Source organism: Vigna unguiculata, chromosome 1, assembly GCF_004118075.2.
Source record: "Vigna unguiculata cultivar IT97K-499-35 chromosome 1, ASM411807v1, whole genome shotgun sequence".
Classification (NCBI taxonomy): domain Eukaryota; kingdom Viridiplantae; phylum Streptophyta; class Magnoliopsida; order Fabales; family Fabaceae; genus Vigna; species Vigna unguiculata.
The window spans coordinates 40384072-40396870 of NC_040279.1; the positions used below are offsets into that span (position 1 = coordinate 40384072).

General features: G+C 33.3%; 1 protein-coding gene and 2 long non-coding RNA genes across 3 annotated transcripts; 2 read left to right on the forward strand and 1 right to left on the reverse strand.

The window, feature by feature from the left end:
* Positions 1–263: 263 nt before the first annotated feature.
* On the forward strand, positions 264–1358 carry LOC114175705. The gene is made up of 4 exons (XR_003602895.1): positions 264–447; positions 564–639; positions 930–1073; positions 1267–1358. It is a non-coding gene; the product is annotated as an uncharacterized LOC114175705 (long non-coding RNA).
* On the reverse strand, positions 999–5053 carry LOC114175699 (probably inactive leucine-rich repeat receptor-like protein kinase IMK2). Its single transcript, XM_028060487.1, has 2 exons — positions 2036–5053; positions 999–1805 (listed from the first exon to the last, which is right to left on the reverse strand). Exons 1-2 carry the CDS (start codon positions 4011–4013, stop codon positions 1204–1206), a joined length of 2580 nt encoding a protein of 859 aa, XP_027916288.1. The 5' UTR covers positions 4014–5053; the 3' UTR covers positions 999–1203.
* LOC114175712 lies at positions 1368–10715 on the forward strand. The gene is made up of 3 exons (XR_003602896.1): positions 1368–1442; positions 5480–5526; positions 10345–10715. It is a non-coding gene; the product is annotated as an uncharacterized LOC114175712 (long non-coding RNA).
* The last annotated feature ends 2084 nt before the right edge of the window (positions 10716–12799 follow it).

A 12799-nucleotide genomic window follows, 5' to 3' on the forward strand; every position in this document is an offset into this window, starting at 1 on the left:
CAGTTAAAAAATTTCATAACTCATATTAATATGTAAATATAATATTTATTTTAATTAATTCAATTAAATATTTAAAAAATAAGCATACGATTAACTGTGCTTTTAAAGTATAAACATATATAAATAAACAAAATTAAATAATAATAATAATAATAATAATGCGTTGTCCTGCTAACTTGCTAACTTTCGCATCACTATGATGGATCAAGTTAAAAAGGGTGGAATTTCAATACACAAACTGTTAACTGAAATCTAAACATGAATTAAATCTCTTATTTCCACATGACACGGGGAAACAATGAGTGAACAAAGATTGAGTTTGACTGAAGAACCGCTATTTGATTGTGCGAGACATACGAGCAACTAACATGAGAAATGTGGCAATATGAAGCTATTAAATCGCAGCAGATAGTAAAGAGTTCAACACCAAATCGATCAAACATTTGGGTAACGTTCTTTAGCTTGTATATTAATTTGCATGAGGAAATTTCACAATGATGGATCTTCTGATATGAACAGAACCATTCTCTGGTGTTGATGAGTTGTTTTTCTCCATGTTGCAGGATAAAAACATGAATACCTAGCAACAATGCTAGCAATCAACACTGCATTCTCTATGAAGGTTCCGGGGAATACAAGGTTATGCCATCAATAATCTTTGAACACGCCAAATTAGTGATTTTAAACTGATTTCCCTTTTTGTCTTATTTTTATGTTATGATTTAGTGTGTGTTTTTTATTGAGTGAACTTTGAAGTTGGAATTAGAGTGGATGTTTTTTTTTTCTTGCTGCCAATACAGGTTTCACCTTCTTTAACTATCCGATCCTTTTGCTGGGTGTGTTTTTGTTCTAGTTGTTAGAGGTTTTTAATTCAAGATGTGATTCGTATTGTTCACATATGTTGAGTCTTTATTTCTCCCACAATACAGTTACGTTTAATATAATGCATTTATGGGAGAAAATAGAAGCTGAGAGAATCTTGCAGAAGCAACAATGATGCTCCTGAGAGAGCATATATTTCAACTATTACGTGCCGCGGAAGGAAACAGAATTACACACAACTTGGGGCAGAGGTAAGCCACCTTATTGTAGTATGTAGATATGTACAAACTCGAGCATTCAAACGGGCAAAATTAATATAAGAATGAAAGAATTGTAGAACATTTAATATTAAAAGGCAAAAAAATCAATGCAAAATTTGTCCTATATTATAGAATCATCCCCAGGACTGGCTGTGACTGATCTCTCTGGTCTAATCTCTTCCAGCTGGTGCAGCACTTGATGAACTTCTGGTCGTGCTGATGGAGAAGGATCAACACAGTGCAAAGCGAGTTTCAATGTGTTTAGCAACTCATCGCCAACTGTTGAAGAGTCTCTCATTAAGTCAGCATCAAAAACCTCATTTGTCCACTCCTCTTTGACAATGGAGGCAACCCACTGAGGTAAATCTACTCCATTCATAGACACCCCAGGTGACTTCCTCGTTAGGAGTTCTAACAAGATAACACCAAGGCTATAGATATCACTTTTGGAGTTGGCTTTCTTGAGCTTCGAGAGCTCAGGTGCCCGGTATCCCAATGCTCCAGCAGTAGCTATCACGTTGGAATTAGCAGCAGTTGTCATCAGCCTAGAAAGACCAAAATCTGCAATTTTAGCATTTGTATTCTCATCAAGCAATACATTGCTGGATGTGAGGTTTCCATGTATAATGTTCTCCTGGGAATGGAGGTACAACAAGCCACGAGCCATGCCCTGTGCTATTTTCATCCTTGTTTGCCAATCAATGGATGTTTCAGTTCCACTACCTGCATAAAGATGAAAAACAAAATATTGGCTTATAGTAGGCAATATTAATAACACAAATGACTTTGGAGTTATCTGTGTTATTCTACGATCAGAATTAGGTTTCATTTTAGTAATCCGCAATTTTGCTAATAGAAGTTTGAATTAAAAAGGATTATGCAGAATAGCAAGACGAATAATGAATGTTTAAAGAACTACATATTTTTTCCCCTATTTGCAATATCAAACTTACCGTGTAGGAAAGAAGCAACACTTCCTTTGGGCATGTAATCAAAAACCAGAAGCTTCTCCCCTTTGGGTCCCAAGTAATAGGCCCTCAGAGCCAAAACATTGGGGTGTCTAATTTTTCCCAGAACACTGACTTCTGATTCAAATTCTCTCTGACCTCTAGCGATCTTTTCCCTCAATCTCTTTACTGCAACTTGACTTCCATCCTCCAATATAGCCTTATACACAGTTCCATAGGTGCTCTTTCCCATTATCTCAGCTGTTGCACACAAGAGATCATCAGCTGTAAAAGCTATTGGTCCATCAAAATGGACTAGTTTCCCTCCAGCCTCCCCACCTGCTTCAACATCACCAGCAGCAACAGGAGGGATTCCTTTTTCTGCCCTCGTAGTTCCAGTTCTCCCTACACCTCTGCCATTCTCGGTCTTCGAAGCTGATCTCTTTCTGATCAGACAGAAGAGAAGGATGCAACAAAGTATGATTAGGACTATGAGAAGAACTCCTGCTACTATGAGAATAATGTCTTTGGTTCTTAGCTTCCTACGATGTTGGTGTTTTGACATTTCATGAGGTGGGGCAATGACTCCTTCTGATGGAGCTTGTGAAGGACATGGTGTTGAGGGGCTGTATCCACATAGTTGAATATTTCCCACAAATGAGCTTGAGTTGAATTTCCTGGCAAGTTGAGAGGGTACAGAACCTGAGAGGCTATTGTAAGAAACATTGAAGAGATCAAGACTACGTTGACTGTTAAAGGAGACTGGAATTTCTCCACTGAGATTATTCAGTGACAAATCAAGCTGCTTAAGAGTGGAAATGTTTGCAATACTCGAAGGAATATGGCCACTAAATTGGTTTCTGCTCAAAATCAGAACAGAAAGATTGTGCAAACTCCCTAAAGTTCCAGGAATTTGATTTTCAAGGAGGTTATTCTCAACATTGAGCAGTGTAAGCGAGGATAAATTAGAGAGGGTAGCAGGCAAGCTCCCATTCAATGCATTATTAGAAATGTCTAGTGTCCTGAGTCTAGAAAGAGTTCCTATTTCATTCGGTATAGCTCCACTAAACCTATTGTTACTAAGGGAAATTTCATTGAGTTCTCTTAAGCCACCCAAAGAAGAAGGAACGTTTCCAGTGAAAAAGTTATGATCTAGGAGCAAACTTCGAAGCCTAAAGAACTCGTCATTCTTAGAATTCCCACCCCAAGAGTTAGGAAGGGGACCGGATAGATTATTATGTTGAAGAGAAAGGAATGTGAGGGAAAGTGAGTGAGTTAAGCTAGCCGGTAAAGGACCAGAGAAGGAGTTAAAACTCAAGTTAAGCCAATAAAGTTTGGTGGAATTGGCAAGACTATAAGGGATTGCTTCTGTGAGCAAGTTGTTGCTGAGGTCAAGAGACTGAAGCAAAGGACAGTAACCTAAAGAAGAAGGGATGGAACCTGTGAGCCTATTGTTGAATAACTGAACCCCTCTAAGGTTAGGAAGAAGTCCAAAAGTGGAAGGGATTGAACCACCAATTTGATTATCATGAAGACTGAGCTTCCTAAGACCTTGAAGCTGCCCAATTTTATCAGTGATACGCCCTCTCAATCCCTTCCACGGAAGCTGGATTACAATAACCTCTCCCTTGGCACACTTGATACCAACCCAACCTCCGGAACAAGCTCCATAGCCACTATCATTCCAGCTCCGCAAGAAGCCTTCGGGATCAACCAACTCTTGCTTGAACGCTTGAAGTGCTAAGAAGTTTGACGCCGTCACGACCACTCCATCCCAACCCTCATCTTCGCACAAAACCGAATTCAAACATGTGGAGAGAACAAGAGTCCACACCCAGAGGAGAAACAAAAAATAACATGGGTTGTTGTGCGCCGTGGACGGAGTCTTCTTCCATCTTTCTTTCTTCTTGTCAGAGACTTGGTCTGCATTACCTACTTGTTGTGAAAACTGACAAGAGTTAAGGTTGGCTTTCTCCGCTACCATAACTAAAAGAGATGTTTTTGAATGAATGGAACAGAAAGAGGGAGTGTGTGTGTTGGAAGTGATGTGGAGATAGACAAGAACATTTGAAGGATGGTTTTTGTAGTGAGGAGAGAGAGAGAGAACGAGAAGGATCACGTGACGACATAAAGAAGTGTAGGTGCGCGCCCCGGTTGAGAGCGTTACAAAGAGAGAGAATGAATGCAGAGTTCAGAGGTTGTCTTTGTTTGCGAGAAACAGTGAGTAACGGCTAGTTTTCCTTGTAAGTTGAAACCATTGACGAGCATTAGTGTTAGTAAAGTGGTGCGAGAGTTTGTTGGAAGGGTTAAGTTAAAATGATGGCGCGCTATTCTTTTATTGCAGAAGCCGCGCCCCTCCACCCCCAACGGCTCCATCCTCATCCTCTTCTCCTTCTACTTCCTCACACATAAAATATTGGGTAATTCAGAACAAAATCTGCTCTTAATTCTGACCTACTTATATTTACATTTTTTTATTAATGCTCAAAGTTTTTTAAAATTCATGTTCTTTGATACATTTTTTCTTTGTCACGGAAACGACAAGTTTTAGACAATGGTAAAGACAACATTAAAAAATGTTAAAAAATCATTAACCCTTATTATTACATATAAAAATTAAGATAGTTTCAGACCAATTACTAGATGAAAAGGACAAGAACACGTTTTAACTAATTAACTTTTAGAGCCTTGGCTGACATGAGCCTGGTGGTGACATCTCCAAGTTTGACTGAAGTGTGTCACGTGGTGAAGAGGGAGGAAGTAACTGGGGAAGAGAAAATATCAGAAAAAAAGGAAACATAAAGAGTGAATGATTGTGGATATATAAGAAAGAGGTCCCCAAACTCAGAAGTGTGGTCTTGATCATCATGTTCATGGTACTTATAGGTCCACAATGTTAATTCCAATGAGGTTAATATCCATCTCTTTTAGCTTTTGACACTTTCTTCACGTCGTTTTTCGTAACAAAGAACTATTATATTCTCTTTTAAGGTGTCAGAAGTGTAAGGCTCAGACCGTTATTAAAAGTCATGTTCTCACGTTTTTTTTTTTTTTTTTAATTATTTGAACACATATAATGCCTCTATATTATAATCATTCTAGTATGGGGATACCATATAATAGCAACTGATATTCTATATATGTTCTAATTTTGAATAGTAATAATATGTGTATGTCTTATTTTATATATTGTGATTATACATTAGTAAGTATAACTCAAGTTAAAAACACAAATTCTAGCAAAAGTTAATAACAAATTTCTCCTCCATCAACTCAAGATTTGATCTAAGAAGATCAGTCAAAATTCGAAAATTGTTGTTAAATTCGGAAAACTTCAATTGGCTTAAAGATTTAAACATGGAATAAAAGAATAACATTATGAAATAGAATAAGAGTTTTTTCTGACTTGAAAATTAAAATGTGGCAAATTTCGTTTTATGGATTATGCAGGCCAGTTGGCCATTGTCGTGGGCTCGTACAGGCGGTGCATTAAGCAGGTCAGTGGAGAGAGTTTCTTTCTGCACCCCCAATGTTTTCTTGTTGCACTCTCATAGTTTTTAAATATTTCAATTACATCCATGTTGTAGTTATATTTTGGGATTATATGATCCATAGATATTTTAGATTATATAATTTGAAATGAAAATTTATATTTTAGATTGTACAATTCATAATATAAATTTAAAAATTAATTCAAAATGCAAATTATATTTTATATTGTATAATCTCTAATAAAAATTTGAAAGACAATATGTAATACAAATTACATTTTAAAATGTGTTATGAAATAAAGTGAATAATAAAGAGAATAATAGATAATAGAGAAGAAACAATAGAGAATAGAGAATGAGAGAATAGGAAGCAACTCATCTGTGTATTATTATTCATAGGAAGAGTCCTATTTATAGATACAATATGTAATCCATAAAGGAAACAAATCAACTTAGTTAATACAAATATTTACCATAGAGAGTAATGAATCATATGAGTAAATGTATCAAATCAATGGACAATCATTAATTCATAACACTCCCCCTTGAGTGTCCATTGATAAAGAATGTGCCTCGTTAAAACCTTACTAGGAAAAACCCTTTGGGATAAAAAAAAAACCTAGTGAAGGAAAAAGAGTACAACATTCTGTATTCTTTAATACAATATTGTTCATCACATATTCTATTTCTCCCCCTCATGTAAACTTACATCATTAAGGTGACAGAGTCCGAATTTGTGAGTCATTTGCTCAAAAGTTTTTCTTGGAAAAAACTTTACAAATAGACTTGTCATATTTTCAGATGAACGAATTTTTGGATATCTATATCATCCTTTCAATTGAACAATACACTATTGTCTTTATATATGGTTGTTGATTCCATCTTTCTCGGGAATAGTCACAAGTTTCTTGCACATGTTGAATTATAAACCTTAACCAAACATATTCACAACTTTCCTCGTAATTTGTATGATTAGACGATGTTGCTACTATGGTTTGTTTCATATACCTTCATGAAACCATTGTGCTACCACATGTGAACAAACATCTTGTTTGTGATCAACCATTGTGACATTGTAAGAATATGTAAAATAACATGCATATCCATAACCCATTGGTCTGAATCTGAATCATTTGGATGGAATAAGCTCATATTCGTAGTACCCTTAAAGTAACAAAGTATATGTTTTACTCCAAACCATTTTCTTCTTGTAGTTGAAGAATTATATCTTGCTTAACAAATTTATAGCAAATGCAATATTAGATCGAGTATAATTCGCAAGATACATTAGTGTTTCTATGACACTAAGATATGGTGCTTCTAGACCAAGAAGATCTTCATCATTTTCTTGAGGTCTAAGAATAGTCTTTATCAACATCTAACGACCTCACAACTATTTGAGTGCATAATGGACATGACTTGTCCATTTAGAACATTTTAAGCACCTTAATCATATAAGCCTCGTGATGTATAAAAATACTTTTATTTAAATACTCAATTTCTAATTTCAAACAAGACTTTGCCCTTCAAAGATCATTCATCTCAAATTCTTTCAATTGCCTTGTGAGCTCATTAGTAGTTTCAACAATGTTTATGTCATCTACATAAACAATAATTATGAAAAATTGATTTTCTAATATTTTCATATAGATACAAGGACAAAAAGGATCATTTCCATATCCTTATTTTAATAAGAACTCAATAAGATGGTTATACCACACACATCCTTGCTTTAATCAATAAAAGAGCATGTTCAATTTTATTGAATAACCCTCTTTAGAATTTGTCTTGTTGGGCAAATAAAATCCTTCAGGGATTTTTATATAAATATGATTCTCAAAAGAACCGTACGAATAGGTTGTAACATCATCCATTAGATGTAAATGCAAACCTTGTTGTGCAACTAGGATAATCGAATATTGCAATGTTGTTGCATCAAATACTAGTGAACATGTTTTTTCACTAATCAATACAAGGTTTTGTGAATAACCTTGAACAACCAATTATGCTTTGTATCTAACAATTTCATCATTTTTAATTTGATTTTTGCGCAAAAATCCATATGTACCCAACAAGTTTCACAACTTCAGGTGTGCGAACTATACGTCCAAAAACCTTTCGTTCAGTAAGCAAATACAATTTGCTTCTTTGCATTTTTCATTTTGGCCAATATTTTCTTCGTCGACAATCTTCAATGATCATTGCTTATTGATCCTCATTGTCATTCATAACATTCATCGCTATGTTATAAGTAAAATTTTCGCCAATGTTAACTTTATTTTGGTTCCATATTCTATGATTCATGACATAATTTATTGAGATCTCATCATTTCAACAATTTCAAGTACTTGAGGTTCTTCTGGAACCGAACCATTAATTATGTCAAATGAATCTTTTGGGATTTTAACCTTTTCGATTAGGTCATTTTGCATTTTAGCTCCCTTTCTCATTCAAGAGTTTTTATATTTGGAACCAATAGGTCTATCACGCTTCAAACATGTCCACATGAGTTTTTCAACCCTTTTTTTTTCGCATCATAATAACTGATCATGTCAAACAAGACAATCATTTTGATTTGTAAACTTCTGGTTTACTATGACATACATTTTAATTGTACTAATAAACTTGTAGTACAAACTATAAGAGAATGTTGATAATTTCTCCAACACACTTTCTTTTTCAACTCAATCATAGAGATATAAAGATATTTCATAGCTTTTTCATTGTTTGTCTCAATATAATATCCATTTAGACAAATGTCATTGAAACTTAATAAGTTTCTATTCAACTTCTTGGTAGAAGTATAATAGCTCTTCTAGAGTCTTCAAATATATTTGTAGTACTATAAATAATACTAACATTGATGTCTCGCATTATCAAACAAGAGAAAAATTTATTACTCTTGAGAATTGTATAAGTTGTTGCACTATCAATAAGACACATATCTTTTTGGTACTAGTGCAAACATTCGTTTTTCATATAAACGTAAATATCAATATGAGATTTATTTTTTTCAACACTCTCATAATCAATTAGGTGATCAATGCTTTCATTTGCTTTAGCAAAGAAAATAACAATATTATGAGTAGCATCCATATGGCCATAATCAGAATCACCATCTTCATAAGCAAAGTGTGTTTCTATGTTCTTCTCATTATTTGTAAGATGCTCTGGTGTACAATAAGTACAACTCAAATGGTCTTTACCACCGTAATGATAATATATACTTTCATCTTTTTGTCAATATTTTCACATTTTCCTTTTTTTTCACATTATTGTGCCACTTCTGGTAACAAAATGTGTCTTTGAAATTTTCTTTATAATCATGTCCATAATCAAGATCACGATCACGATCATGAAAATATAAACAAAATGTTGTTGCATTCACTTCTGGGAATGAAGTAGAACCAGTTTAGACATGTTTCATGATTTTCTTGAGGTCAAAAGCTCATTGCTTTGTTCAGCCATACAAAGACATGAAATAAATTCATAATATTTATTGCTGCATTCACTTCTGGGAATGGAGCAGATTAGGCGGATCTCATAATTTTTCATCAAAAGCTTTATTGCTTTGTCCAGCCAGCCATACATAGGCATGAAATAAATTCATAATATTTGTGAAATCTCTTTTCACAATATTTTTGTCGCATGAGCAAATTAATTGCTTAGATGCTTTATTTCTTTATTCAATGGTATCCCAATATCAATTGCATATAAATGTATTTCAACATTTAAAATTCCAATATAAGGAATTCTTCCTTGTAATATCCAGAGTCACAAATCCAAATTTTGCAACTTTTCGCGTGTTTAGAACTAGCATATAACATAATAATATTAATAATAATAATAATAATCACCGTCATAATAAAAATAAAAATAATAAGACGAAGATGAAAATTGATAAAGTTAAATAATTCTTATCACAAGAGGAAGAATATAAGGTAAAATTATAATTTGAGAAAGGATTAGAAAGAGCCTGGATTGAGACACGCATAACACTGTCGTTATAGAGAAAAAGCTTCCACTAGTCCTCAATTGGTTGGAGCATCGTGCTGATAACGTGTTATGAAATAAAGTGAATAATAAAGAGAATAATAGATAATAGTGAAGAAACAATAGAGAATAGAGAATGAGAGAATAGAGAATGAGAGAATAGGGAGCAACTCATCTGTGTATTATTATTCATAGGAAGAGTCCTATTTATAGATACAATATGTAATCCATAAAGGAAACAAATCAACTTAGTTAATACAAATATTTACCATAAAGAGTAATGAATCATATGAGTAAATGTATCAAATCAATGGACAATCATTAATTCATAACAAAATGTATAATTTATACTACAAAATTATATTTTAGATTGTATAATTTATAACATAAAATTGAATAATTATCTCTAATACAAATTACATATTGAATTATCCAATCCGTAATTCAAACTATATTTCAGATTAATTTGTAATGCAAATTATTTTCTAAATTGTACGATCCATACGTTTAAAACTAATTTATTTTATGAAATGAATTTCCATTTTTCAAATGATTATAGTGTATTAATATTTCAAAATATAAAAAGAAAATAGAAAAATTTATCTGTTGAAAAATAATGGTGATGCAAATCCAACACCTCTTCTTTCCTAATTGAGTATTCTCTTTTCCTCAAAGATAAGTCTCAAAAAGTTGGTGACTCCATAGACCATGGTTATCTACTATCGTTGAAGTTTATATATCACAGTTGAATGTTGCTTGTATACTTTCACACAATTTCTTTTGTTTCGACTTTTGTTATCTCCCAAAATAACTATGTTTATTGTGTGCCAGGTCAAGGATGGTAGGTGTGAGTTATGGTCAGAAGGTTAATGAAACAGACACAGTTATGAGCTGAGAAGGACAAGGATCCATGATGGTGAAATGGGTTAAGGTTGTCATGGGAGAAGGTTGAGGTGTATACACTACAAATACCCCAAATGTGGAGACTAATAATTGGGTACGGAATGATTATCACACTACAACAAAGGTCAAATTTCATTTGTTAGAAATGAATGGTCTTCACTTTACCTTTCTAAAACCCAAACACATAAGAAAAATACAATGGCAGCATCTATCTACTTACTTATATGGCCACGGCTTCCCCAAATGAGGAAAGAAAACTAACATAGAAGGGTGAGGAAAATGCCTTCAAGATATATAACACCACAATAGCATGGCCAAAAGAAAGTTAATTAAATGAGGAACTCTGGTTTTTATGCCAAGGTTTATGTAGACGTAACTAAGTTGATAGTTTATCCGGAAATGAGTGCGTAAATCAGATTAACCGTTAATTGGAAACATTTGTTTTCAAATGACAACAAACTTTAACTGGAAACATTTTTTGGTCAACTCTTCTACATAGGACTAGCTTCGTACCTTGAAACAATTCCTAAAGAGGTTTCCTACATGCAGTTTAATATCTTCAAAACATTATCTAATTTTCTTATCAAGATCCCAAATCCTTCTTACAAACAAAATTTGAGACCGGGAATATGGACGGAAATTTCTTTGAAAGAGACTACCACAAACGTTAATAACTAAATATTCGGTGGCGTAAACATTAGACTAACTCGCTATGCGACTCATTGGTTATAATTCAAAATTGTATCTTTCAATGCTAACAAATAACTTTTTTTTTTCAAAATAAGCTTTCTTTTCCTTTGGACTCCTGGACATTTTTCTCCTTTTTCTTTTTAATCAGTATCTTATTCTCCATAAGAGAAGGGTTTACGTACAAAGAGACGTGATTGGGGTAATATTACTGATATTTTAAAAGAGTACAAGATCTACACTTTTTTTTAACGATAATTAACGAAACGAGATAAGACTTAAATTGTTAAAATTAATCAAATGTCTGGCTATCACAATTTTAGTAATTTCAGAAATTTCTCTTTACGTGCATGTAATTATCTTTTCCTAATCAATGACAATCTGAATTGACATTCTTCTTAATCATAATTGCCTGTGTAAAGAGGGTTTTCTCAATTTGTTATCACTATCCTTATCTATCTATCTCTCTGTCCTCGGTAGGTCGTCATTCTCAAAGCCATCAAACATGTGAAAATAAGGTAAAATATGACCCAATGATGAAGTTACAGCAAGCTCTAACAATAACAAACATTTTACGATGCTCATCTGTAACAGACTATATATCTTATTCATGAAGCATTACCCTACTACCATTTTCGTATGCATTTAGATATTGTATATATGTGTTCATCAATAATCAGTGGCCTTACAAATAAAAAGATGATGATGACAAATACCAATGAAGCAACGGGTGCTGTAGCGATGACTATTTGCTAAATTGAAGTGAAATTACTCGAGCCAGATACAAATTAAACTATTAACTTAATAATCAACTATGGAGTAATCCGGCCTATATATGTGTTGAGTTCTTTTGAAAAAGATCACACGATAAATTCAACACCAATGAGAAATAGTCTAATTCATACATAAGAGATTAATATTACTCTTAACTCAAAACCTTAAACCAATAAATTTATGGGTCTGGTGTTCAACTTTCTCATTTTTACTCAATGTGAGACTTAGACTTACACTTGGATTCCCAATAATCTTCCTATCAACTGTGAATCCCTTCATATTAGTGTTTTCCTCTGGAGCGAAAACATTTTAAGGATGAAGACTCATAAACTTGTTGTCTAAACGCTTTTATTTGACAATTTTAGTTATTTGAAATTTAGTTATTTAGATTTTTTGTATTAATTTAGTGTTATACATGTGTTATGAAATTTCTAATAAGCTTGTACTTACAGATTAGAAAAAATTATAAATTATAAAATTTTATATAGTATAACTAGATGAGAAAAATTTAAAACAAATGTTTTCTTGTTGCCGGTTTGGAGGCTCGCAGGCCGAATGTGCATGACATGTGAAAGAAATTAATTCACTTATAGGGAAAGGTTTTACCCTATGGAGGCCAAATGCAACACGGACCAAAATTGGGCAGCTCGACCCAAATTACATCCTTATTTAGGAGGGACAATGTAGGTTTAGTTCGACAGATTGTTGCGCATGTCTACGAAAAAAATGCAAAGTAAGTTCAAATATTAAGTCTGTTAACTCGTAAAAGTCCAACTTGTAACTTGTGTGAAGTTGGTTCATAATCTGCAAAAAAAAGCAAAATAAACTTATATATATTAGTTATTTTTTTTCTAAATTTTATATAAAAATTCTAAATTTTTGTATGAGTGAAAAATACAAATATTATGTATTATATTTTTGA

What these genes read in the sequence shown, in the direction of transcription:
- LOC114175699 (XM_028060487.1), bottom strand. Translation starts at nt 4,013, where the DNA reads ATGGTAGCGGAGAAAGCCAACCTTAACTCTTGTCAGTTTTCACAACAA. An exon ending in TGTTGCTTCTTTCCTACACG is followed by an intron (nt 1,806 to 2,035) that starts GTAAGTTTGATA and finishes ATCTTTATGCAG; the next exon opens with GTAGTGGAACTGAAACATCC.